At 34.0% G+C, this 24,646-nt stretch overlaps 1 protein-coding gene and 1 pseudogene across 1 annotated transcript; both read right to left on the bottom strand.

The window, feature by feature from the left end:
- Positions 1-457: 457 nt before the first annotated feature.
- LOC125824966 (uncharacterized) lies at positions 458-13,170 on the bottom strand. The gene is made up of 6 exons (XM_049504315.1): positions 12,651-13,170; positions 10,157-10,271; positions 1,672-1,908; positions 1,429-1,554; positions 1,264-1,385; positions 458-534 (listed from the first exon to the last, which is right to left on the bottom strand). Exons 1-6 carry the CDS (start codon positions 13,168-13,170, stop codon positions 458-460), a joined length of 1,197 nt encoding a protein of 398 aa, XP_049360272.1.
- A 5,553-nt stretch (positions 13,171-18,723) lies between these two features.
- LOC125824965 (uncharacterized) lies at positions 18,724-19,360 on the bottom strand (annotated as a pseudogene).
- Positions 19,361-24,646: the final 5,286 nt, after the last annotated feature.

Below are 24,646 nucleotides of genomic sequence, written 5' to 3'. Positions count from 1 at the left end.
TAAGATATCCATTAAATTTTGCAATCTCATCCTTGCGAATGTTGCTTAAAAGTGTAAGCCATCACTTGGGAACACAAGCACTAGCACTTCTCTCTTGACCACTGGAAAGACATTTGAAAATCTCAAAGAGGCATTCATTAGGAAGAATTTTGAGCTCTAGGCTTGGTAAAAATCCTTCGAGTCAGAGTTGCCATGGGTTTGGTTGACACAACTCTTGAGGAGACCGTATTTATCAACGGAGATCCATATTTCTTGATGCTTAATGACAGACCAAGTGCTTCTTCAACAGGTAGATATCTCATTTTCCAGGTCTGTACCTCCTTTTCCCAGTTAATACGATGTCCATCAGGAAACTTACTATGTTTCTTTGGTTGCACAGTACTCTGACAAATCTTTTCACAGGGATGTAACTTGGATCCCTCATACTGCACTTTTTCTAGTCCACTTGATGAAGACATTATCCCTTTGCCAATATCACATTCTTCACAACACCAATCCATTGGTGCATCAACATAATATCCCAGCATGCAATATCTGAAAGGAAGAGAAAAAAGTAGAATTTTTTTAAAACAAAAGGAGGATTATGTATGCATAAAAGATACAGGCAGTATTTATGAGAATTAAATGCCACAACATGCAAAAAAATTCAAAAAGGAAAGCAAAACTGATAATCTAACTAGCAATTTCCTTCAAGAGGAACAACCCCTTGTGTAAAAAGATCAACTTCTCTCTTAGAAATGTCAAGTAAACTAAATAAAAGGGGGTTTGGGATTGGGCCAATGTTTGAGGTTTACAAAGAACATATAGATTTGACACAAGGTGATGAAGCTTGATAGAGAATCATGGCTTTCAGATTTTCTAACTGATTGTCTACCTTTTCATACTAAGAAAAGACAGAGAGAGAGGAGGGTGAGAGAATTATCGATGCACGTCAACATTGTTACACTGATAACATGTAGAATTGCTTTTTCAAAACCTGTATCACCGCAAATTTCACAATTTTTTTCTGCAGGTACACATAGAAAACATAAGAAATTTAGAAGTTGACAGACTCTTAATTGGAATTAAGATTACCATATGAACAATATATGTGGAGACAAAATGTCATCAAATACGGAAAGCTAAATCATAACCAACAAAATCAAGTTCTCGTCTTCTTTCATAATATATAACAGAAGCATATCCACCAGCGCATTCCAAGTATTCTATTTAAGTTTGTTATTTTTTACTTAAATGTTATACCATTAGACACACTCTAGTTGCCTTTAACAACTTCTTTTGGACAATCTGTTATAGAGCAAAAACCTTGATGCACAAATGAAACCAAACAAGTATCCCCACTTTCAAAAGGCATAATAATCTGCATACACAGGTAAATGTACAACCTAAAAAATCATTGAAAATGAGAAAAACATAGAAATTATAGACGTACTTTGAGAATCACTGCACAGGGCTGTGGATACAAGTATAAAGAGCTCAACGTCATTTATAAGCATTCTCATTAGCAAATCTTTGCTACGCATGAACTTCACTAGAGCAATATATCTCTCAAACCTACATATAATGGGAAATGAGAATCAATTTCTAGTAAAAACGTTCCTTTGCAAGGGGGGACTTCTACTTTGCAACCCCTTGCCCCTTTACGGATAGATATATAAGGCAAAAGCTGACCTTTTTTTCTCACTTGCAAAAAAATACAGTCCTATATCTTCTTTACTAGGAATATGGTTGTTAAATAGACTTTCCCAAATATCTCCATGGGGAACAAGTTCAAATTCAAGAGTATCAGGCACAAAACCTGAGAACTCATACACCTTACGTCTAACTCTAGAAAGAGGATGAGCCTGGATACAACTATTGAGCATCCCAGGTAAAATTTCCAAAACACCTAAGATGTCAAAACCTCCCCTGAAATGTAAAAAAGAAAGAGAGATTAGATCATTTATCATTTGACTATGCGGTACACATTCAGATTATCATTATGCCATATATTCTTTAGTGCCCTAATCATTATTTTAGCGATACTAATGGCGTCCCAACCAACTTGCATGTACCCCAACTAATTCATTGGGCAACTTGTCCATCCCACAAGTACATATTGACACGGTAATGCTTCAAAGTAAGGCTAGATCACATGGGGGCACAATGTGTTGTAGCTGGGATTCAAAACTAGAATGTCCAAGCTGTTAGTCTTATGCCTTAACCACTAGGTCATCTCCTCATGGACCAACATTATGTTGTTGAAAAAATGTATTATATATGTTTTCGTATTTATCAATAAGGAAATTACAAAGAGTAGTTAATCAGTCAACTGACTACTAGCAAAGATGGGCCATCCAAAAACAGACATGAGCTAAATTTGAATTAGTAATAACTGTACACGATTAAGGGTACTTACTTCCGGGAAGGAACTAGAGAAGGATCACAATGGTAAGTCGTAGATGAATTCATTATTCGATTCTTATTCAAATCATTAGGATCGTATGCTCAAGACTGGTAAAACCACCTGAACCTAAAAAATAGGCTACATCAATTGGGTGGAAGTACAGAAGTAAAGAAATTTTTCTATGAAAGCTTTATAGATGTTGATGGTGTAACGAAAATTATTTTGAAAGATAATAACAACTCTAGATATATCAACATCATTTAAAAAAAAACTATTTAGAGTATATGCTAGAAAATGAAATTTCTGAAGAATAAAGGTATAAGAAGAGGACAAAACAAATCAAGTAATTTATACAAAATATTGTAGTGAACACTTAACCTTTAGATACTTGAACATTTTTTTGCTATGTTCAGTGTTTTTGGCAATTCGAAGATTTTGAGGTTTAGTATATCCCGTTGATGCTAAAGGAAGCTGCACTTTGCTCTTCTCACGAAAAGAGTTTGAAATTTTAGCTCTAGGCTTGCTAAAAATCGCTCGAGTCATGGTTGCTATGGATTTGATTGACACAACTCTTGAGGAGACCGTATTTATCAGAGTAGATCCATATTTCTTAATGCTTGATGACAGACCAAGTGCTTCTTCAACAGGTAGATATCTCATTTTCCCGGTCTGTACCTTCTTTTCCCCATTAATACGATATGCACGAGGATACTTACTATGTTTCTTTGGCTGCACAATACTCTGACAAATCTTTTCAAAGGCATGTAACTTGGATCCCTCATAATGCACATTTTCTAGTCCACTTGATGTAGACATTATCCCTTTCCTAATATCAGATTCTTCACAACACCAATTCACTGGTGCATCAGCACAACAACCCAACATGCAATATCTTAAAGGAAGAGAAAAAAATAGAATATTTAAAACAAGAAGAGGACTATATATGCATAAAAGATATAGGCAGTATTTATGAGAATTAACTGCCACAACATGAAAAAAAATTCAAAAAGGAAAGCAAAACTGATAATCTAACTAGCAATTTCCTTCAAGAGGAGCAACCCCTTTTGTAAAAAGATCAACATCTATCTTAGAAATGTCAAGTAAACTTAAAAAAAAGGGTTTGGGATTGGGCCAATGTTTGAGATTTACAAAGAACATATAGATATGACACAAAGTGATGAAGCTTGAAAGAGAGACATGACTTTTAGATTTTCTAACTAATTGTCCACATTTTCATGCTACGAAAAGAGAAAGAGAGAGAGAAAACTTACTAATGCACGTCAACATTGTTACACTGATAACAGGTAGTAATTGCTTTTTCAAAACCCGTGTCACCGCAAATTTCACATTTTTTCTGCAAGTTCACATAGAAAACACAAGAAATTTAGAAGTTGACAGATACTTGATTGGAATTAAGATTACCATATGAACATAATGATATGTGGAGACAAAATGTTATCAGATACCGAAAGCTAAATCATAATCAGTAAAATCAAGTTCTCTTCTTCTCTCATAATATATAGCAGAAACATATCCACCAGTGCATTACAAGTATTCTATTTAAGTTTGTTGTTTTTTACTTAAATGTTATAACATTTGACACACCCTAGCCGTTGTTAACATCTTCTTTTGGACAATCTATTATAGAGCAAAAACCTTGATGAACAAATGAAACCAAACAAATATACCCACTTTAAAAAGTCATAATCTTCTGCATACACAAGTAAATGTATTATTACCTAAAAATTCATTGAAAATGAGGAAAAAATATAGAAATTATAAACGTACTTTGAGAATCAGTGCACATGGCTGTGGATGCAAGTATAAGGAGCCCAACATCATTAATAAGCATTCTCATCACCAAATCCTTGCTACACATGAAGTCCACTAGAGAAATATATCTCTCAGACCTACATATAATGGGAAATGAGAATCAGTTTCTAGTAAAAACCTTCCTGGGCAAGGGGGGAGTTCTACTTTGCGACCCATTGCCCATTTACAGATAAATATATAAGGCAGAAGCTGACCTTTTTTTCTCACTTGCAAAAAAATACAGTCATATATCTTCTTTACTCGGAATGTGATTGTTAAATAAACTTTCCCAAGTATCCCCATGGGGAACAAGTTCAAATTTAAGAGTATCAGGCAAATGACCTGAGAACTCATACATCTTACGTCTAACTCTAGAAGGAGGATGAGCCTGGATACAACTATTGAGTATCCCATGTACAAATTCCAAAGCACCTAAGATGTCAGAACTTCCCCTGAAATGCAAAGAGGAAGAGAGATTAGATCAATTATCATCTGACTAAGCAGTACACATTCAGATTATCATTATGTCATATATTCTTCAGTGCCCTACTCATTATTTTATCGATACTAATGGCGTCCCAACCAACTTGCATGTACCCCAACTAATTCATTGGGCAACTAGTCCATCCCACAAACACATATTGACACGCTAATGCTTCCCAGTAAGTCTAGATCAGATGGGCGCACTATGTGTTGTAGCTGGGATTCAAACCTAGAATGTCCAAGTTGTTAGTCCTATGCCTTAACCACTATGCCATCTCATCATGGACCAACATTTTGTTGTTGAAAAAATGTATTATATATGTTTTCATATTTATCAATAAGGAAATTACAAAGAGTAGTTAATCAGTCAGCTGACTACTAGCAAAGATGGGCCATCCAAAAGCAAACATGAGCTAAATTTGGATTAGTAATAACTGTACAAGATGAAAGGTACTTACTTTCGGGAAAGAACTAGAGAAGGATCACAAGGGTGTGTCATAGATAAATTCATCATTCGACTCTTATTCAAATCATCAGGACTCATACGCTCAAGACTGGTAGAACCACCCGGACCTAAAAAAATAGGCTACATCAATTTGATGGAAGTACAGAAGTAAAGAAATTTTTCTATGAGAGCTTTATAGATGTTGATGGTGTAACGAAAATTATTTTGAAAGATAATAACAACTCTTGATATATCAACATCATTAAAAGAAAAAAAACTATTTAGAGTATAAGCTAGAAAATGAAATTTCTGAAGAATAAAGGTATAAGAAGAGGACAAATCAAATCAAGTAATTAATACAAAATATTGTGGTGAACACTTACCCTTTAGATACTTGAACATTTTTTTTTCTATGTTCAGTGTTTTTGGCAATTCGAAGATTTTGAGGTTTAGTATATCTTGTTGATGCTAAAGGCTGTTGCACTTTGCTCTTCTCACGAAAAGAGTTTGAAATTTGAGCTCTAGGTTTGCTAAAAATCGCTCGAGTCATGGTTGCTATGGATTTGGTTGACACAACTCTTGAGGAGACCGTATTTATCAGCGTAGATCCATATTTCTTGATGCTTGATGAAAGACCAAGTGCTTCTTCAACAGGTAGATATCTCATTTTTCCGGTCTGTACCTTCTTTTCCCCATTAATACGATATGCACGAGGATACTTACTATGTTTATTTGGCTGCACAATACTCTGACAAATCTTTTCAAAGGCATGTAACTTGGATCCCTCATAATGCACATTTTCTAGTCCACTTGATGTAGACATTATCCCTTTCCTAATATCAGATTCTTCACAACACCAATCCATTGGTGCATCAACACAACAGCCCAACATGCAATATCTTAAAGGAAGAGAAAAACACAAAATATTTAAAACAAGAAGAGGACTATGTATGCATAAAAGATATAGGCAGTATTTATGAGAATTAACTGCCACAACATGAAAAAAATGATTCAAAAAGGAAAGAAAAACTGATAATCTAACTAGCAATTTCCTTCAACAGGAGCAACCCCTTGTGTAAAAAGATCAACATCTCTCTTAGAAATGTCAAGTAAACTAAAAAAAGGGGTTTGGGATTGGGCCAATGTTTGAGATTTACAAAGAGCATATAGATATGACACAAGGTGATGAAGCTTGAAAGAGAGACATGACTTTCGGATTTTCTAACTAATTGTCCACCTTTTCATGCTACGAAAAGAGAGAGAACTTACCGATGCACGTCAACATTGTTACACTTATAACATGTAGTAATTGCTTTGTCAAAATCTATGTCGCCACAAATTTCACATTTTTTTTCTGCAAGTTCACATAGAAAACCCAAGAAATTTAGAAGTTGACAGACACTTGATTGGAATTAAGATTACCATATGAACAGAATGATATGTGGAGACAAAATGTTATCAGATACGGAAAGCTAAATCATAATCAGCAAAATCAAGTTCTCTTCTTCTCTCATAATATATTACATGGGAATTTTCCTGGAAATTAATATGAAGATTTGCAAGAAAATAAGGTTCATGCGGATTTTCATACCAATCCTAGGAAAATCCCCAAGTAATTCACATTTTTCCTGCTGTGAGCATATCCACCAGTGCATTCCAAGTATTCTATTTAAGTTTGTTGTTTTTTACTTAAATGTTATATCATTAGACACACTCTAGCTGTTGTTACCATCTTGTTTTGGACAATCTGTTATAGAGCAAAAAACTTGATGAACAAATGGAACCAAACAAGTAACCCACTTTAAAAAGGCATAATCTTCTGAATACACAGGTAAATATATTATTACCTAAAAATTCATCAAAAATGAGAAAAGAACATAGAAATTATAGACGTACTTTGAGAATCAGTGCACATGGTTGCGGATGCAAGTATATGGAGCTCAACATCATTTATAAGCGTTCTCATCACCAAATCCTTGCTACGCATGAACTTCACTAGAGCAATATATCTCTCAGACCTACATATAATGGGAAATGAGAATCAATTTCTAGTAAAAATGTTCTTGGGCAAAGGGGTACTTCTACTTTGCAACCCATTGCCCTTTTACGGATAGATATATAAGGCAGAAGCTAACCTTTCTTTCTCACTTGCAAAAAAATACAGTCCTATATCTTCTTTACTCGGAATATGATTGTTAAATAGACTTTCCCAAATATCCCCACGGGGAACAAGTTCAAATTTAAGAGTATCACGAAAAAGACCTGAGAACTCATACACCTTACGTCTAGCTCTAGAAGGAGGATTGTCACGCCCCGAGCTACCCCCAAGGCGCGGACACGGGACCTAGGACCACAAGTGATCCCAAGCTAACCCTGCTGGCATGATCATGAGCATACTAAAGAAAATAAACTGATGCGGAAGCTAATTCATAATTAAATCTGAAAAGATGGGGAATACCCATATACTATAACTGAATATATGAAATCTGAGAGTTTAATACAAAAGAAATATCAAACTCAAAACACTAAGCTGAATCTAACTATGTCTGAAATAAGCCTCTAAACTGACTAGAAATGTTGGGACATGCCCCAACTAGATCTAGCAAAACTGAAACTAAAGACTAAAACACTGAAAAGAAACTCATGACTATTGTCCCCGAAGAATGAGGACTCACCAACTGATTCTGCTGAACTGAAGATCGGGAATCGATCTAAGCGTGATCTGGATGCTGAGAACCTGAACCTACATCACGAGAAGATGTAGCGCACGTATGCGTCAGTACTTGAAAGGTACTGAGCATGCAGGATGGAGTAAAGCTGAAAGAACATATAACTGAACAAAGCAATAAAACAATGAAATAATCTGAACATGATATAGATACTGAAAATACTGAATACTGAGCTAACTGATGCAATGACCAAATTTATAACATGCTGACTGAATACTGAATGAACTGTAAATGTGGTCAATGCAATAGAGTCTGACTGAACTGTGGGAGCTACTAATAACCGACATAAAACCACATGAGCTAAATGTGGAGTCTGATGTATACGCCCCATCGAGAGGACCCAATATACCCTGCCAGAGGTATAAAGGCATGCTGGCGTGATCACTAAACTGATGTTGCCCACAGAGGGGACTTACACCTACGTGGCTCGTAGTTCTGGGACTATATGGGTACGTTGAAACCCTTGTCCAACTCGGTACTATGCTACTCCCAATGAATTAAGTAGTTAACACATTATGACTGAGTTTCTATAAATACTGGATAGCTCGAAACTGAACATGCAAACTGAGAATGCAACAATTAATCTGATAATGATGCATTCATAAACTGAGGCATGTAAAACTGAATACTGAAATATCTGACCTAGCATGTGTAATTCAAGAACTAAAGAAATACATAGCTAGGGTTCTGAAATTCATGCGATAAGCTGAGCAATAACATGATAATCTGATTTGGAACATTTAAATAACTAATTCATGATGATCTGCTGTAATTCTAGAAACCCTAGGTTTGTTCATAATCATGGAATCAAGAATCTGACTGAATTCTAGGGACCTAATGAGCGAAAGGAACCCACTAGTGAAATCCCACATACCTGGTGACGAATTCCACGGAGAAATCTTTCGATTTCGGGGCTGAAACTGAAGGAAACTTGCTGTGTTCTTGAACTAGGGTTCTTGACCTTTTTCTCCCTTCTTGCTTCTAATTTTCTAAGTTTTGATTAATGAATTTGACTTAGGTAAGTTCTAGTTATGTTTCTAGGTTTAAACTAATTAAAACCTCATGATTTAGGGTCTAAACGACGTATCTTAGGGGTTAAACGAAATAGGAAAAGACCAAAAGACCCTTAAATTAGCTGCTGTCGGAGTGACTGACGGACCTGACTGACGGTCCGTCAATCAATCGACGGTCCGTCGATTGGGTCCGTAGATGGAGTCTGCCCGACAGGGCTTCACTAAAACGGGCATAAATTTTTACTCGGAGGTCGGAATTTAGCAAACTCGGTGGCGTTGGAAATATAATTCAATTATCTATCTAACCATAGGTCATGGGACACATAATTCATTTTGTGCTAAAAGTTATGACCATCTGAAGTTGACCCATCAGAATTTTCAGCTAACTGACTACTATTCTTCGATCTACGGTCAGACCTACGGACCGTGGATCGAATGACGGTCTGTGATGGTCAATCGTAGTTCATGTCAGAGGCTGGGTAAAGGAGGTATTGATCCACGGACACAGACCACGAACCGTGGTCTGATCTACGGACCGTGGGTCTGTCCGTGAGTCGAGACTTAACCAATTTTCTGAGCTGGCTGGGGAGGGGTTGCAGCGGTGAACCACGGTCCACCAGCACGGGCCGTGGTCTGACCTACGGTCCATGGATGGTGACCGTAAGTTGCACCTGCAACTTCTCAAAATCTGCATTTTTTGTCTATTTTGAATACGGGGTGTTACAAGGATGAGCCTTGATACAACTAATGAGCATCCCAGGTACAAATTCCAAAGCACCTAAGATGACAGAACTTCCCCTGAAATGCAAAGAGGAAGAGAGATTAGATCAATTAACATCTGACTAAGCAGTACACATTCAGATTATTATTATGTCATATATTCTTCAGTGCCCTACTCATTATTTTAGCGATACTAATGGCGTCTCAACCAACTTTCATGTACCCCAAGTAATTCATTGGACAACTAGTCCATCCCACAAACACATATTGACACGTTAATGATTCCCAGTAAGGCTAGATCAGATGGGCGCACCATGTGTTGTAGCTGGGATTCAAACCTAGAATGTCGAAGTTGTTAGTCTTATGCCTTAACCACATGGCCATCTCCTCGTGGACCAACATTACATTGTTGACAAAATGTATTATATATGTTTCCGTACTTATCAATAAGGAAATTACAAAGATTAGGTTAATCAGTCAGCTGACTACTAGCAAAGATGGGCCATCTAGAAACAGACATGAGCTGAATTTAAATTAGTAATAACTGTATACTATGAAGGATACTTACTTCTGGGAAGGAACTAGAGCATGATCACAAGGGTGTGTCATAGATGAATTCATCATTCGACTCTTATTCACAACATCAGGACTCCTATGCTCCAGACTAGTAGAACCATTCGGACCTAAAAAAGAGGCTACATTAATTGGATGGAAGTACATAAGTAAATAAATTTTGCTATGACAGCTTTATAGATATTGATGGTGTAACGGAAATTATTTTGAAAGATAATAACAACTCTAGATATATCAACATCATTTAAAAAAAATAAAATTTAGAGTATATGCTAGAAAATGAAATTTCTGAAGAATAATTAAGGTATAAGAAGAGGAAAATCAAATCAAGTAATTAATACAAAATATGTTGGTGAACACTTAACCTTTAGATAATTGTACTATTTTTTCGCTATGTTCAGTGTTTTCGGCAATTTGAAGATTTTGAGGTTTCGTATATCCTGTTGATCCTAAAGGCAGCTGCATTTTTCTCTTCTCACGAAAAGAGTTTGAAATTTGAGCTCTAGGCTTGCTAAAAATCCCTCGAGTCATAGTTGCCATGGATTTGGTTGACACAACTCTTGAGGAGACCGTATCGATTAGCGGAGATCCATATTTCTTGGTGCTTGATGACAAACCAAGTGCTTCTTCAACAGGTAGATATCTCATTTTCCCGGTCCGTACCTCTTTTTCCCAGTTAAAATGATGTCTACTAGGAAACTTACTATGTTTCTTTGGTTGCATAATACTCTGACAAATCTTTTCAGAAGCATGTAACTTGGATCCCTCACAATGCACAATTTCTGGTCCGCTTGATGAAGACATTATCCCTTTGCCAATATCACATTCTTCACAACACCAATCCACTGGTGCATCAACATAATAGCCCAGCATGCAATATCTAAAAGGAAGAGAAAAGGCTGAATATTTTTAAAACAAGAAAAGGACTATGTATGCATAAAAGATACAGGCAGTATTTATGAGAATTAAATGCCACAACATGCAATAAATATTCAAAAAGGAAAGCAAAATTGATAATCTAGCTAGCAATTTCTTTCTAGAGGAACAACCCCTTGTGTAAAAAGATCAATGTCTCCTTAGAATTTTGAAGTAAACTAAAAAAATAAGAAGGAGGATGAGCCCAAATACAGCTATTGAGCATCCCAGGTACAAATTTTAAAGCACCTAAGATGTTAAAACTTCCCCTGAAATGCAAAGAGGAAGAGAGATTAGATCAATTATCATATGACTAAGCAGTACACATTCAGATTATCCTTATGTCATATATATTTTCAGCGCCTACTCATTACTTTAGCAATACTAACGGTGTCCCTACCAACTTGCATGTACCCCAAATAATTCATTGGACAACTTATCCATCCCACAAGCACATATTGACAAGGTAATGCTGCCCAGTAAGGCTAGATTAGATGGATGCACCATGAGTTTTAGCTGGTATTCAAACCTAGAATGTCCAAGTTGTTAGTCCTATGCCTTAACCACTAGGCCATCTCCTCATGGACCAATATTACGTTGTTGAAAAAATGTATTATATATGTTTCCGTACTTATCAATAGGAAAATTCCAAATAGTAGGTTAATCAGACAGTTGAATACTAGCAATGATGGGCCATAAAAAAATAGGCATGTGCTGAATTCAAATTAGTAATAATTGTACACGATGAAGGGGGTACTTACTTCCGGGAAGGAACAAGAGTAGGCTCACAAGTGTGTGTCCTAGATGAATTCATCATTCGACTCTCATTCACCGCATTAGGACTCCTATGCTCCAGACATGTAGAACCACCCGGACCTAAAAAATAGGCTACATCAATTGGATGGAAGTACAGAAGTAAATAAATTTTGCTATGAAAGCTTTACAGATATTGATGGTGTAACGAAAATCATTTCGAAATATAATATCAACATCATTTAAAAAAAAATTATACGAGTTTTACTATTTTGGAGCTTTTGAACCTTGAACTGTCAATTTTTATTAGAAGTTTAGGAAGATGACCTCAGAATCCAATTCTGACGTTTCCATCAGGTCCTGAAGGGTCATTTTAGGCTAGTAGCATAGTTGACACAACTCCCGAGACTTTCAGTGTAAGTCAATGTGATTAAGCGTTTTAACTTTCAAGTTAAGGCCTAAGTTTGACTTTAGTCAATATTCTGAGTAAACAAGCTCGAATGAGAATTTCTTCAGTGCAGTTAGTCCCAAAATGTTTAGTTTGGTCTAGAATAAACCTTTGTTTAGGTTCCGAGGCATCCAGACTAATTCTGAGGCTCCCCGTGGATGTGGCTTACAGTAGAAATTGGGTGTGTAATGGACTAAATCAATCATAGAAAAAGAAAGAAAAGAAAAGAAAAGAAAAAAAGGCAAAGCATCTTCACTACACAATCAAGAACCAATTTTAGTGCAAAATGTAGAACCCCAAAAGTTTAAAAGGGAAATAAAAAATAAGATAAAAGCACAAGCTTTATGCGAAAACATGAAAGAATCAAGAATACCTCTATTTCTTGGGCATTGGAAAAGATCAAGTTTCTCTAACAAATGACATCCATGGACAATCTCAGATAAACTTTCATCACCAACAGAAGACACATTCCACAAGGAAAGTTCTCTGAGCGTAGGGAAACCTCGAGAAATATCCTTGAAACCAACATCAGTCACACCACGACAAACGTTGTTTCCCCGAATAGATATCTTTGCTAAACCTCCATGTTTTGAAGTTCTAATGGCAATAGCAGCAAGTCTGGAAACTGTGACTTTCCTACCAACAAGGGACCTGGCAAGATATCTCTTAGATTCTGTGATCTCATCCTTGTGAACACTGCTTAAAAGTGTGAGCCATCGCTTAGAAACACAAGCATAAGCACTTGTCTCACTGCCACTGGGTAGACGCTTGAATACCTCAAAGAGGAATTTATCAATAAAGATTTCAGTGGAAGAATGATTCCTCTGCTCAAAATTTTCAAAAGCGGTAGTGACACAAATCCTCTTTCCATTTTCCCCACATGATAAAAGCATAGATGATTTATTTCTACTTGGATATGAAGCTTGGAAAAAGCACCGTGTTTCTGAAAAACTAGAAGATTAAAAACATCAGACAAAGACCATCCTACATAAACTATCCTTTGAATAGATATTCTGCCTCAACAGATAGTCACAAAATATGCTCTTAATGGACTAAATCAATCATAGTAGAAGAAAAAAGAAAAAAAAAGCACAAGCTTTAAGCGAAAAGATGAAAGAATCAAGAAGATACCTCTATATTTCAAGACTCTACACGTGGGTATGGTTGAAAACTATTGGGAATTTAATATTTGAATCTTTCAAGCTCAAAAAACTCCTTATTGAGACCAAAAATAGACAATCAACCAAAATAAAGATTACCAATTACATAAACACCTTCATCTTCTTCTTTTTGAAAAAAAAAAGATGAGATGAACACTACATGACATCCTACCTCAATATCCTAAAAACGCATTTTACCTCTTCTTTTTACTGGTTCTTCCATCACTAATTATTTTCATCTAGATAAGTAATATTCATCTCATTTAAGCACAACAGTTCACCCTTTTTAACCACACAATATTAGTGATTGTTATAAGAATAGAAACATTAATGGCGGAAGAACAAGTGGAGGGGAGGCAAAAATGGGTTGGGACATTGAGATGACATGCCACGTAATATTTGTTTCTACAAAATGTCTGCTATTATATTGGATCAAGTGTTCACCTTTTACATTTATATTTGAATTATTCAAGTAATGGTAGTGTAATTTTAAATTAATAGTATAAGGAAGAATAAAATTGATTTTTTCTCTAAGTAAAGAATAAAATTTTGACCATTTTACATTTATAAGTATCACTATTAACCGTCAAAGCTTTTTAAGTAAATTAAAAAGGTAAGACATCCTATTTAAAATTGTCTGGATTTGAATCATGATAGTTCACAGCTTCACCTACTTCAGTAGTTGCTAAATTACATTATTTGATGCTCGTTACAAAAAAATCCAATTTTCAAAAAATTTAGAGTGATTTATTATCCGTCATGAGGTAGATGAGAATTGCAACTTACCTATTTTGTTTTCTATAGTTACAACTTTGCAAAATAATTTTTTTATTAGTACTACTATATATAAGAAAGGATATCCAAAAAAAATTTAAGCAATTCCGCTATGCAAGGTGTGCCTAGGGCTAGATTTATTAATAAAGAGAAAAGGATCTCAAAGAAAAAGGTAAAAACAAGGGGGGCTAGGCCTTACCTTACTAATCTTAATGAGGTAATTAACGAACCTCTACTAATTAACAAGCATGAAGAAAATAAGAGCTAGAGAAAAGTAGATATTCTATGATCATCAGAGTTTATAATACACTTTGTGATGATACTACAAATGAGGATACTTAAGTAATGCAAAAATATAAAATCCAAGAATAAAGTTGAGTTATCAACCTCAAACTTCATTTTGCATATGTAAGAATCAAAAGAGATGGATTCTCCATGTAAAGTAACCTGAAGTATTTCCCTCTTGTCTTCCTCGTCAAGTATGTCCAACAAAACTTGATAATTCATCACTTCTTTTTGGATTTATTGGATCTTGTTATTGTTGAAACGATCATATGATTTTGCTTTTTCAGTCGCATTTGTAGGTGCCTTGGAATAAATTCCCCAGTTACCTTACCATCCCAACTATATGTTGTCTTTCATGTGTCTTCTTTTTGCTTTTGTTGCTTCCACTTCTTTGTTGCCTAGGAGAGATATCCCTATCCTTAGATACCTTATCAAATAATATGTCTAGCATATCATCCTCATCATCCTCGTAAACATTTCACTGCCCAAGTCACCATCATAAGTTGTAGTTGGACTAAGTCTTGAAACTACAACTTCTGGCTCATGGATTTTTTCCAATACCTTGGTGGTAATGGTCAAGATCTTAGGTGGAGTTATTAATTTTCACTGTCATAAATGGATTTGCCTTACTTGAAGGTGCAAATATGGTTATTTGAGGACTTAACTTACTCCTTGCAGGTGAAGAAATATGCTCTTCTTCCTCAACTAAATATGTCCATCTAGAATCACTTGTTTCCTTCACCTAACTCTTGTCATTCCCTTTGGAGATTGATTGTTGTCCAGATATTTTCTCTCCAAGCGTCTCCAATGATGGGGAATTAGGAACATCGTGATTTGAGGTGTTGATTGTTGCCAGGTCTCATTTCATGGTTGTTGCCAGGCAGAGCCACGTAGACTGCAGGGTGTCCGATTGGATACCCTGCGTCGAAAAATTATACTATATATAAACGTAAAATTGAATTATTTCCTTAAATTTTAATACATTTTCCTTGTGGAATAAGATTTTCTTAAATTTTAATATTTTTTCCTTGTGGAATAAGGTTTTCTTTCTCAGAAATGAAGTATATTAAAAATTTGCGAAATCGGATGGATGGTGAGTTTTTAGACGGTTGTATATTGTCTTATGCAGAAAAGAAAGTATTTCGTACTATTTCTAATGAGTCTATTATAAAAACGTTTCAGGGTATGAAACCTCGTCGAGTACCATTGTAATAATATATTTAAATTATGTTTTCAATAGTAGTTTATTTTGTCTTTATGTTAGTTTTGAATTATACACTTGTAATTCTATTAAAAATATTATTATATTTAATTAACTATTGCTTAACTTGATTATTTGTTTTGGTAATTTAAATCGTCATTTTTAAAAAAAATTACTATTCAAAGTTTGGACACCCTTAATGAAATTTTTGGCTACGCCATTGGTTGTTGCCAGGTCTTTACTCGACATTTTAGTTCTCGTTTTCAGTTTCATTTTTCTGTTAGGTATTTCCTTATTTTTCTAAACCAGCGGCACTATTCTATATTTTTATCTCTTCAATTGAGTTGCGTTTCTAGATTACATACATTGTATGTCCCTTTTTTTTCCTTCAAAAAGACAGTGTTAGTTTCATTTAACAACTAAGATTTGAAGCAGCGCAAATCGACACAAGTTGATTCTCATTTTGTTTGAAATTTTACATTGATACCCAAATCATAATAGTTATGTGTTGTATTAAAGGGAATACTCCAATTTGCTAGCAGAGTTAAACGGATCACCAACTGTGTTCAAGTCAATGAGGCCTGCCTCCATCATTTACTATTCCTTTTATGTAATTACTTGTTCATGATCCACTCTAGAGAACACCTAATGAGATTTAATGGTCACGTATGTTGCTGTGAATAGAAGTTTTCCTGTTACTATAATCAGGTTAGTTTAACATTAGTTCCTAAGACACTATACTAGTACGTGGGCTACGGGTTTTGCCAGGCCTAGCCCATATTGACGGCTCTACACTATACCTTGCATTCAAAACTTTCAAATCAAGCTCCAATGCAATTTCAGCACTTAGGCACTATATTCTTTTTGTGTCATAACCAAGGTTTAACAAATCTCATTCAAAAAGATTTGTTTTTTCTGAAAACTCCTAAATGATGCAATAGTTAATTTGGTGTTGGTATATCGATACTATAGAGTGTAGTCTAAAACATCTATTCGAGCACCAATTTTTAAAGCAAAAGGGAGGTGAGTCTTACCTACAAGCAGTATATATAGAGCATTCTTTAACTGGTTTTAATTTTTATTATCTTACAAATAACAAGTTTCATCCTTTCTTGCAGATTTTCTTCCCAGTGGAACCAAATAATGAAACTTATTATTAATTACTAGCTTCTTTCTTTGACGTCTAAGGCAGAGCTTATTGTAGTTCAACTTCTTTGTAAATACTAAATGATGCAGCCAAAAAGGGGAATGGAAGTACTACGCATGAAACTTCAGGTGATTGTCTTGTCTCGATCTCAAGATTCATATTCATAAGTTGCACAAAATATCTTAATATGGGATGAAACCTCTTACATAGGGATCACATTCCGATCGAGGTGCTTGAGCAAGAGATATTGAAACACAGAAATGACCTACTGATGGTAATTATTATTACTATTTGTTTGTTTTTGTTAAGAGTAGAAGATTGATCATAACTTTTGTGGATCAATATTATTTAGTGTGATCAAGATGAAGATTAGTGAATATGTTGCCGGTTGGTGGAGATTGCTGTAAAATTTTCCCTCCCCACAATGTCCTGGCAGTTCACAACTATATTTGTACCTGGGTAAAGACTGCTCAGAGTGGAGTTCAAGTGCAAGAACAAAAACCATAAAAAAAAAGGTTGATAGAATTTAGGAACTTCTTGATCGTTTCAAAGCTAGAGCTCACTAAGATTATTGATCATTATAAAAGCTTTTACTTATTGGTCGTATTTTTATTTTTTGTCTAATGTAATTTTTTTGTATAAAAATGTTAATTATGGTACTTGGTTTCTCGAACATATTTCCTAGGAAGATCAAACACAATAAAATTATATCATAAATTAAATTGTTGGGCCCGTGCTTAGCACGGGCAAGAACCATCTACTCTACTATGTAGAAGCATGAAAGGTAGGACGACCACAGCTTAATTTTATTGTACATTGTGTAACAAAAGTTGGACAGATTTCTAATTTTGATAGTTAAATCAAAAGTGAGGGTAATTTTGTCTTTTGACTATGGTCTTTTGGCTTCTCGATTATTCGAGTAATTTTCCTGGATAGTCACCCATGTTTGGGAAATTACCTTGAAATATCACTTATGTTTGTTTTAGGACCACAATATCACCTAACTTTATCTCTTTTCCTCAAAATATACTTACACAAAAAAAAACATTATCTCCTGTGACATGGCATCCTATTAGGAGAGAGATAATATTTTTTTTGTGTCAAGTATATTTTGAGGTAAAGTTGGGTGATATTGTGGTCCTAAAACAAACATAAGTGATATTCCTAGGTAATTTCCCAAACATGGGTACGGTACTGACTATCCAGGGAAATTACTCCGATTATTCTTTCTTCTCTCCATTGGCCTTCCACCACTCCCAAATCCCAATTTCTCTAGCACAATTCTTTTCTACTCTCAACTTCAAAATTCACCACAAGACTATCAAAGAATTGAGTTGAATATTTGAAGAAAAGGACGGCCACTTCCAATTCTTTTCATATTTCCAAATATGATAAATCTTACTCTTCTTTTAAGAAAGATAATAATAGCATAAGTATACTAACCAGAGTTGATAAATGGCTTTTATATCTATGGGTATGTAAATAACTCTAAATACTTAATTTTGGATCTTGACCTTATGATATTTTAAATCTTTACCAGCAGCTTATTTAATACTAAATAATATACATATATATATACACACTAGAGATATTTGCGTTCATTTTCTTTTTTACTTAAAGTGATCAAGAAAAAAAATAACCATTAAATTTTAAAGATAAATATTAAAAACCACCGCACAATAAAGATATTTCTGTGAGTAACCCCTTTAAAATGCACTAGTTTTAATGTGAAAAAAAAGGACAAGAAGTCAAAGTTTAATCTGAATTGGGAAATAAAATTGAAGTTTGATCATTTGTTGGTATCCCTATATGATTTTTTTTATGTCTTGACTTGTGTAGAACTTCCATAACACAATTTGCAGTTGGTGAGAATAATGAGTTATGTGGTTGCTCTATCATAAAGCCCCTCCTGCTCCCATACATCAACAAGAAAGTCTACCATTTCCTGGTAAAAAAAATGCACAACAGTCAGCAACTAGTTACAAGAAAAATGAAAAGAAAACTATCTAACATAATTTGATAACTTACCGGTAAAGGGATTGGTTGAGAAAAAAGCTTATTGATCTCTAGGAACATTTCATAGCTTGTATATAAACTGTAATTATGATGATAGAACAAACTTATTAAAATGTATGTAATATTACTAATTTAAGACCAAATTGTGTCGAAGGAATAAGATTCATTCATGCTTACACTACCAAAAATGTGAGAAACTTACCTTAATTTGGGTTCTCCAACTGAAGCATTGATCTTCTGCGGGTGTTGTATTTCCACACCATTGTTGCCTCGTTTGATTCCAAAGAATTAGACCTGTTCCAGGCAATGTTAAATTCAATCAGAAAATAAAAAGAGTGAAAAGTATGTACTTACCATGATTAACAAATTCTGAATTGCTTCCCTCCCATCTCACATGCACTAGTACGAGGGCTCCAAAAGTCGTCACTTAAACTGGTTTTCCTCAATAGTTTGCTTCGAACTTTCAGTCCTTCAGAAGGATTATCCACTGAAACAACATAGGGAAAATGTATATGTGTATATTTATTTTATGGGTGATACTATATTCAAACACTTATCATAAAAATTGATACATATTACATTTGTGTATTTAGTTTAGGGTGATACAATATAATGGAGTGCAAAATTAAGCATTATTGGTTTAAAAAAATGAAGTGTCAATTATATCTACGTATCAGAAAAAAATTATATTTATGTATTGAAAAAAAATTTGATACAACTAATACAATGCCAAACCTAATCCTCTATCCAAGAAATGATACAATTTCTCATCACCTTTTCGATCATTTCCATAAGAAGAAAAGGTACATGATGCAGATGCAATGAATCATAAGTTAAAGTTATGTTCAATGTTTCTTCTATTAGCCTAGTGTTCAACATATCACAATATTCCTTTCATACTACCTATGAATTATGAATATGAAAAATATATATGCTTTGAAAGAAAGACATTGAAAATACCTTCTATCGTTTCTTCCTGAATTTCATTTCGATTTTCTCTCTTTCTTGTTCTCCCTGTTATTTGGCTCAAATCTGTATTCAATATATATAATATGAACATTAAACACTATTAACAAAATAATAAAGATAGAAAGAACGAAAAATATTGAAAATCAAGCCTACTAAATTCACAGTGTATTCTAAAGAAAATTATTTCCCTCAAGCATTATAGGTTATGGAATATATCCCATAGGATATAACGATTTAGTTCACCAGAATAGTAATACCTCAATTTTGTTGGACTTCGAACTACTCACTCAACAAATGTAAATCACACTTGAGTTTTTATGAAGAATAAAAAAAAGTAAAAAATCAGAAAAATTGTAGTTGAAAAATGAGAGGAAACCCCTCTGTTATGAATAAAAGGATAGTATGAACAAGTGTTTATTGTGCCTTATAAAAAAAGTCACAACCTTTCGAAAAAAGCACTTCATTTCTCATTCACACTTTTTAAAACTAAGCAATTCCCTACATTAATGGGGAATGACTATATGAAATAGGAATATGGATAAGTGTGTGATTACAAGCATTTGGATAAGTAGGTTTTCCTTTGAACTTTCAGTAGTGAACTTATATCGGATGCACTCGATCTATTGGTAGATGCGATATATATGAACCGTCAAACTTTGTTGTATACCTAGATAATACAAGTCACGCAAACTAACCCTTAACCGTCTACAGTTCTCAAGGTTGAGTTTGTTTCAGTCGTGAACACCTCCTAAAAATCATGAGTGCATAAAGAATTGGTCTTTATATCAGTATCCTTGAAGTAGCTTACACTTTGCCCTCACATAAGTGATTTCTAAACGCATATTCCTATAGATAAAACTATTTGTTCATATCTTCACAAATTTAGAAATCATTCATGCTCATTAAAAGAAAAACCATTTTTTATATAATAAAGCGTGATTTATTATCAGTTATGAGATAGATCGATCAAAATCACAACTTTGGAAAATAATAGTTTTTTTTTATTATTGCTACTAGATAATATATAAGGAAGGATATCAATTTTGTTAGTCTTTACACGAATTTTCTTAATTCCAAATTGAAGTTATAGAAACGTAACATACCTGAAGACATTATCGTGAAGAGAGAAGAAGCATTAGCTGAAAATAGATTTCTACCTCCTAATCTTAGCCTTATGTTAACACAACCGCGGCGGCGGAAAGATTATGAGAATTATATGAAAACCCTAGGGGGAAGAAGGAGGACCAATTTTATAAGGGCCGGGTTGGGACTTATTATTGAATGTGCATCAAGTAACCAATCTAACATACAAAAATTGTTTTTTCATTATACATTAGTTACCAACTTTCGGATATCATTTTGTATTTAAGTCCTTACAAAATGTCAAATTGATGTTATAAAAGAAAACAAAAATAACTATACATTTATTTGTTATTATTAATTTGGGTCCGAACTTAACATGGACAAAATAAAATTAATACAATTAACATGATTCAATTCAATTATTGAACTCAACAAACACCAAAAGTTTCACTTATACATATTTCAGCATTACATTCATATCATTTATATTAAAAATGGGGAGCTCCAAATGCAAAGTTGAATTAGCATTTTACTCCTACACTAAATCAAAATGTTGTAAAATTTACAATTTATTAAATATATATATAGGGGAAGTTGGAGTAAACTGCATGATTTAGTAATAAAAGGATTGAATAGAAACGAACTACAAGAAGCGTTAAATTTTCATGAAAATCAAAAGGTTTATTGAATTGTCATCGATATATTATAAGTATTTTAATTTGATATTATTATATATCAAGTTTAAATCATCATCATCCTCAACTTTATCTTATTTTCATCTCTTGCATATATTACAATACCTTCAGATAGTAGACTTATATTTCGGTTTGTGCTTGTATATATGTATCTTTTAATTAAAGTCTATCGTTCAGATATCTATTATTTCATTTACAATTTTCACTTAGATTTCATTTTTTTGTTGCTTTCTTTTCTTTTTATTGTATATATAAAGGATGTTGCATTTTTGTTGCAATAATAGAAGCTAAAAACTATAAACAAAGGAGCTAGAATCATACATAAGTCTCTCCCATCCAAAAACCTAGCATGGTATTCTCAGAGAAGTATGACAAAAATCCTGATAACACCTTCATTCGAGAAGCTACCAATAAAGTGTTAGACATTCTCATTGAAAATTCTTCACCACAAACTCTGGTAGGAATCATCATAGCTTGAGACATGTTAAAAACTGTCATTAAGGATATTTCACCCAATATAGAAGTATTCCTAGGATTCAACAAGTTCTTCTACTATAAAACTAGGATCAGAAACTAATCAAGATACACCCAAAGAAAACCCAACATACTAGGATATATAAGAATATAAAAGGGGGGAATTTCTCTTAATCTCCTCTCTCAAAGAAGAATACTACAATGATTGTTAGTAATAAAATAGGGGTTATGATAAACAAGAATATCATTCATTGTCAATATGTGGTACTCATGCTATTGAATGAGACTAAACCGGTCTTGAAGGATTGGATTAGGAATAATGACACATTAATAGTCATTCAAGAATGGAATCAGCTATCCCATAATTGTATAAAGAACCAAGCCATATTCATCCGAAAAATACTTAACAGATTGCTGGACCCAAAAAACAACATGTAACCACAAAGAAAATTTCACAGTGACCAACTTGTAAATTGCATGGGGTCTAAGCCACAACCTACTTAGAAAAGGATATCACAGCGAGGGTGTTTCTCTACAAGTGCATCAACAGTAATAGAGTTGATTCCGGGACAATGTTGTATGTTCAAGCTCTCAAGGTCTTGAAGCAAATGTTAGGGTGTTGCCCTGATTTTCTTACTTTATTTAAAGTTTATTTTTTCCTATAAGAAAAGACAAAAAATTATCATAAATGTTTTTACTATATTTTTCTTCCTTATTTGGGTTATTCCTTCCTTGGGGGAAATGTTTGGAATCCTATAAATTAAAGTCCCCTCTTCTCATATCAAAAAACACAATAGCATCCACAATGTATTCAATAAAGAGTTTTGTTTATGAGGAGATTTTACTCTCTACATTTTTAATGTCTTTTTATTAGTTTTTAAATATGTAGGCCAATTGGCCAAATCATATAATAATATTTTGATTTTTAGTATAAATTTTTGTCATCTGATTTATCAACCATATGATATGCAATTGTAAGCTTTCGCATTATACCCTAATCACTTCGAACCCAAAAAGTAGTATCAGAGCACATGATCCAAAGATCCCATGGTCTGATGGTCCTATGGTTCATTGAGGTTGAAGGCAAGCTCAAGATGATTTCAAATCAATTGTAATCAATTTGATGATAATGAAGATTTTTATTTAGCTAAATGTGGAGAAGAAGTTTTAAACCATATTTTCAACATTCATGTTGCTGAAATTTTTAAAAATAAAAAATTGAAATATTTTTAAATCATTTTTAACCCATATATTTTAAATTTTATTTTTAACCATGGAAACATCAGTGATGAATACTGTGTGAAGAACAAAGATTATCATGCAGTGAAGAAGGTGAATCAAATTTTGTTAAGAAAATCCAGCCAAAAGGGATATTTGTTAGAGTTTTACCCTGATTTTCTTATCTTATTTAAAGTTTATTTTTTCTTATAAGAAAAGACAAAATATTATCATAAATGTTTTTACTTTTCCTGAAAGGAAAATATATTTTTCTTCCATATTTGGGTTATTCCTTCCTTGGGGGAAATGTTTGGAATCCTATAAATTGAAGACTTTTCTTCTCATATCAAAAAACACAATAACATTCACAATGTAATCAATAAAGAGTTTTATTTATGAAAGATTTTACTCTCTACATTTTTAATGTCTTTTTATTAGTTTTTAAATATGTAGGTCAATCGGACAGTGAAAGGATCCACAAATGAAGCTGTGTAGCACAGACCAAAGTTGTGATCCCATAATTGAGTTCATTAAGCAAGCAGCAAGATTTTGAAATCTTTACTAAGATTGCATCAGTAACATGTCTGCAACAATCTACGATCAGAAACTTCAGAGATCCCCCGTTCAGCCCAACTATGGCTAAAACAGATTCGTCGGTAATATTGATACACCCTCCTAAATTCACTTTCGAACCCATGAGCAAGAAGGGTAAGTTGTTGTCCGACACCAAAGGGCAACTGGACATTGAGAGGATCCGCAAACACCAAATTGAGCAAGAAGGGTAAGTTGTTCACTGCCACTAAATTATAGTTGTACAGATTTGAACAAGAGGGAAGAGTCCATCGTCAGTTATATCAAGAATCCCACTCAATTCTATACGAGTCAGTTTGTGACATAGTCTACCAACTACGTCGATGGTAGCATTGCCTACTCCAAGACAATTGCAAATAGTCAAAGAAACAGATGAGTTGCAACAAGAAGCCACCAAAGGGAATGCAACGTTTAAGTCTTCCACACCAAAGCAGTTCACCAAGGAAAAAAAACTTCAATTTCTTACAATGGTTCAAAAGTATACCAAAAAACCCAGACTGGATAATCCGGTGGCATTCCACTAACTGAACGCTCTGAAGTGAGCCTGAAGCTTTGACACAAGCAATCGATCCATTATCTGAAAGGACATTACTTTTCAGATGCAAAACAGCTTCAGATTTAAGGTTCTACAGATGGTATACAATCAATATTGTATACTTGATAGTGTACTGTTAGATGGAAAACTTTTGAATTGAATAGATAAATGTTTGTTATATATATATAATATATATATAAGAATTTTAAGTTACTGATTAC

This window comes from Solanum verrucosum, unplaced genomic scaffold, assembly GCF_900185275.1.
Source record: "Solanum verrucosum unplaced genomic scaffold, falcon-dt-bn FXZP01000086.1, whole genome shotgun sequence".
NCBI classification, from domain to species: Eukaryota; Viridiplantae; Streptophyta; class Magnoliopsida; order Solanales; family Solanaceae; genus Solanum; species Solanum verrucosum.
This window is presented reverse-complemented; position numbering and strand designations above follow the sequence as displayed.

What these genes read in the sequence shown, in the direction of transcription:
- LOC125824966 (XM_049504315.1), bottom strand. Translation starts at nt 13,170, where the DNA reads ATGCTTTTATCATGTGGGGAAAATGGAAAGAGGATTTGTGTCACTACC. An exon ending in TTTGCAAGTGAGAAAAAAAG is followed by an intron (nt 1,555 to 1,671) that starts GTCAGCTTTTGC and finishes CATTATATGTAG; the next exon opens with GTTTGAGAGATATATTGCTC. An exon ending in TCCAAAAGAAGTTGTTAAAG is followed by an intron (nt 535 to 1,263) that starts GCAACTAGAGTG and finishes TCTTCCTTTCAG; the next exon opens with ATATTGCATGCTGGGATATT.